Source organism: Dendroctonus ponderosae, unplaced genomic scaffold, assembly GCF_020466585.1.
Source record: "Dendroctonus ponderosae isolate FM_Combo_2020 unplaced genomic scaffold, Dpon_F_20191213v2 Dpon_F_20191213_5, whole genome shotgun sequence".
Taxonomy (NCBI): Eukaryota; Metazoa; Arthropoda; class Insecta; order Coleoptera; family Curculionidae; genus Dendroctonus; species Dendroctonus ponderosae.
Window position 1 is genome coordinate 13,986,259 of NW_026018715.1, and position 4,060 is coordinate 13,990,318.

The 4,060-nt window shown below is 39.5% G+C and overlaps 1 protein-coding gene across 2 annotated transcripts in view; it reads right to left on the bottom strand.

Annotated features, from left to right (window-relative positions):
* The window catches only part of LOC109545499, a 7,822-nt gene extending 6,962 nt beyond the window's left edge, over positions 1 to 860 (bottom strand). The window contains exon 1 of one of the 2 annotated variants that reach the window (XM_019916242.2): positions 492 to 860. In XM_019916242.2, the coding sequence (XP_019771801.2) occupies positions 492 to 692 (201 nt within the window). In that variant the 5' untranslated portion in view covers positions 693 to 860. The remainder of the gene's footprint in view (positions 1 to 491) is intronic. The other variant, XM_019916243.2, reaches the window with a different exon arrangement.
* Between the last annotated feature and the right edge of the window lie 3,200 nt (positions 861 to 4,060).

Below are 4,060 nucleotides of genomic sequence, written 5' to 3' on the forward strand. Positions count from 1 at the left end.
CATGTACATTCCCAGAACATACAGTGTATTAACTCTGACAGATTCCTGGGACATGCATGGAATGTTCATAATGTAACTCATGTATGTCCCAGGAATATGCATGTATATTGTTATGTATATATATATGTTCCAGGTATATTGTGGGAATATCATTTTGCTATGTGGGTTGTTTCATATTCAACGAGAACGATAGCGCAAACCTGGCGCAATTTCTTTCAAGAAGAAAGTGAAGAAGCTGCAACTGAAGAGCTGACTGCTGAGTTCTTCCGTTTCTAAAAGTTTTCAGTGCCCCAGTTAAAAGCTGCTGAACCTTGCATGAACAAATCCAATGAATCACCACCGGACGTGAGCCAAAGTGCGCATAAAAGCAATTGCTGTATTCAACAAATCGGAATGACTAACGCAATTTTCCTTGTCCACCTTAACAATGGGAAATCGTTAACAATTCGCTTCGGCTTATTAAGAGGACGTTTAACTCTGGTTTAACTTACTGGTGCTGATGGTTTGGGTTTCGCCCCATCGTGGCCTGGAGGCCGGGAGGAGCCCGATGTTTTCCTGCGGCCCCACCAAGAGGAGCCTCCCGAGCTTTTCACCCTGCTGCGTCCGCCTGAGGATCGCTTGGCGGTCGAAACGTCGCACAAGAACACCACGACCACCAACAGCAGCAAAGTTTGTCGAAAAATCCACTTCATTGTCACCGAAACACTGCCGGGAAACGTATACGAACAATCTGAATTAATTTAGCGAATGAATTGCTTTCAAGTGAACCATTTGTACGAAGAATGTCTCGATCAGTGGTGTTGCAAGGTGCTCGCTTCAGATCAACCTGGTTAGAAGAACCGCATAAAGAAATGGTTGGACTTTGCAGGTGACGCAAGTTCTTGTTTTGGCTGAATTCAAATTTCCGAATTCTTGGCCTTATTTGGCCGCCAGTTGAAGTCAAGTGAATAGATGCCGAAGAACCGTTTTCGTACCCCAATGGTAATCTGGAACGTCCGTAAGATCAAGCGGTTTGGTCAATTTATCCCAGGTTTAATCGCCGCTTTTGTTCGCAGCAATTTTCCAATTTATCAATGGCAAATTGATTCCTTTCCGGCCAATTTCATGCTGGAATAGTAGAGATGAAACGCGCTCTTTAATTAACTGAATACTTTGCTTTGCTTGAATCTAATCACTGGCGAATTTCGTACTTAAACACGCCCTTTGCAATGTTTTTGCAAATCTTTCTTCTTTTGGGTACCAAAAAAAACATTCGGGTACCTCAGCTTCTCAGAAACACTTTTTTTCTTCGCACACATCAACTGGTTGCTGAGAAACGGTCTGCACAAGAGCGTGATGCAAAAATAAGAACCCATTCGAAAGAAACGATAAGAAAACATCAGAAAACACTTCGACATTTAAAAATTCATTGTGAGGACATTAGTACATTGAATTGAACCAAATTTGAACCATAAATAGACAAAGTTTTTGTTTTCGAGTACTAAAATCCCCATTTGAATACCTCAACTGGTTGCTCAGAAATGGTCTGCAGAAGAGCACGGTGCAAAAATAAGAAATCACTCCAAAACACTTCGGCGTTTAAAAATTCAGTGTGAGGACACTATTGCCTGGAATCGCACCAAATTTGAACCACATATCTACAAGGCTTTAGTGTTCAAGCACTAAAGCTATTATTCGCGTACATGAACTGGTTAGTCAAAAACGATCTTCAGAAGAGCGTGCTGTGAAAATGACAAATTGCGCAAAAACAGTTCGATGTTTAAAAATTCAGTGCGAACGTACCAGTAGCTCAGATCGCACCAAATGCGAACCACATAGAAACAGAGCTTCTGGTTTTGAGTGCTAAAATACCCATTCGTATGCGTCAACTGGTTACTCAGAAACGGTCTTCATAAGAGAATGGTTCAAAAATGAAAAATCGCGCGAAACCACTTTGAGGTTTAAAATTTAACTGTGAAGACATCATAGTCTTAACTGGCACCAAATTGGAACCACATACAGACAAAGTTTATATTTTCGAGAGCTAAAATCCCCATTTGCATAAATTAACTGGTTACTCAGAAACGATATTCAGACGACCATGGTGCAAAACTGACTAACCGCACAAAAACACTTCGACATTTAAAAATTTATTGCGAAGCAAGTAGTGCCTTGAATTGCACCAAATTTCCACCAGATATAGAAAAAGTTTTTGTTTTCGAGTTCGAAAATCCTTATTGGAATACCTCAACTGGTTGCTCAGAAATGGTCTGCAGAAGGGCACGGTGCAAAAATAAGAAATCACTCCAAAACACTTCGGCGTTTAAAAATTCAGTGTGAGGACACTATTGCCTGGAATCGCACCAAATTTGAACCACATATCCACAAGGCTTTAGTGTTCAAGCACTAAAGCTATTATTCGCGTACATGAACTGGTTAGTCAAAAACGATCTTCAGAAGAGCGTGCTGTGAAAATGAAAAATTGCGCAAAAACAGTTCGATGTTTAAAAATTCAGTGCGAACGTACCAGTAGCTCAGATCGCACCAAATGCGAACCACATAAAAACAGAGCTTCCGGTTTTGAGTCCTAAAATCCCCATTCGTATGCGTCAACTGGTTACTCAGAAACGGTCTTAATAAGAGAATGGTTCAAAAATGAAAAATCGCGCGAAACCACTTTGAGGTTTAAAAATTAATTGTGAAGACATCATAGCCTTAAATTGCACCAAATTGGAACCACATACAGACAAAGTTTATGTTTTCGAGAGCTAAAGTCCCCATTTGCATACAGTAACTCGCTACTGAGAAACGGTCGTCAGAAGACCATGGTGCAAAACTGAAAAATCGCACAAAAACACTTCGACATTTAAAAATTTATTGCGAAGCAAGTCATGCCTTGAATTGCACCAAATTTGAACCACATATAGACAAAGTTTTTGCTTTCGAGCACTGAAATCGCCATTGGCATGCATCTAGTGGCTACTCAGACACGGTCTGCAGAATATCATGGTGCAAAAACAAAACACCGCGCAAAAACACTTAGACGTTTAAAAATGCATTGTGAAGACATCAGTACTGTAAATGAGCCGAAATTCTAACAATATATAAACAACGCTTTTACTATCGAGTGCTGAAATTCCGATGACTATATTTCAACTGGTTACTCAGAAACGATCTTCAGAAGAGCGCGGTGTAAAAGTGAAAAACCGTGCAAAAACACTTTGAAGTTTAAAAATACGTTATATAGGCACTTCGATGTTGAATTGGACCAAACTCAAGCCACAGATAAAACAGGGCTTAAGCTATCGAGCGCTGCAACCCTCATCGCGAAATATCCACCAGTTGCTCAGAAACCGACTTCAGAAGCCGAAAATGTAAGAAGAAATAACCGCGAAAAATTCTTCCCTTCTCTCGCTTAAAATAGGCAAATATTCCTGTATTCCACCCATGTTTCGCCAAAAGTAGTTCCAAAATCCCCCAAACGGGAAAACCACCCTGTAAACTGAAATCCTGCTTTGAGAAGGAAACTAAAATAAATCAGACTGACGAAGAAAAAACGAGGTTTTAAATTGACTTTCAGTTTTATCAACTATTTAACTGTATCAAGTCCATTGTCGGTTTTGTTTATTAATTATATTCATTGTACACTATGTAGGACCATAAACAATATGCTAATTAATGTCAACAAAATACCAGTCACATGTAGAAAGTAACCAGTTGCTAAGATTATGATGTAACTCGGCGTGTAGAAGAATATGGAATTAAAATCAGTGGCGGCGCAGCAAAATGGCAAAGGAAGAATGAAACAGAAGCAAATTGCAATGCTTCATTCAGAAGGAATGAAGAAGCAAAAATGGTTTTTTTATGTGGTGCAGAAGGAAAAGCGAATAGTTTTTTCCTACTCATAATATGGCCCCTGGCTCGTTCTTCAGTCTGTATTGAATCTTAAAGTAGGATAAAATACTGTATTGTACGTACTTTCCTGACTGTGTTTCAATTCCAAATTAAAATCAAATCCTGGGTTCTTCAGTCATTTATTGTCTATTTATCAATTAAAAAAACGTTTCGGTGTTTTCCACCA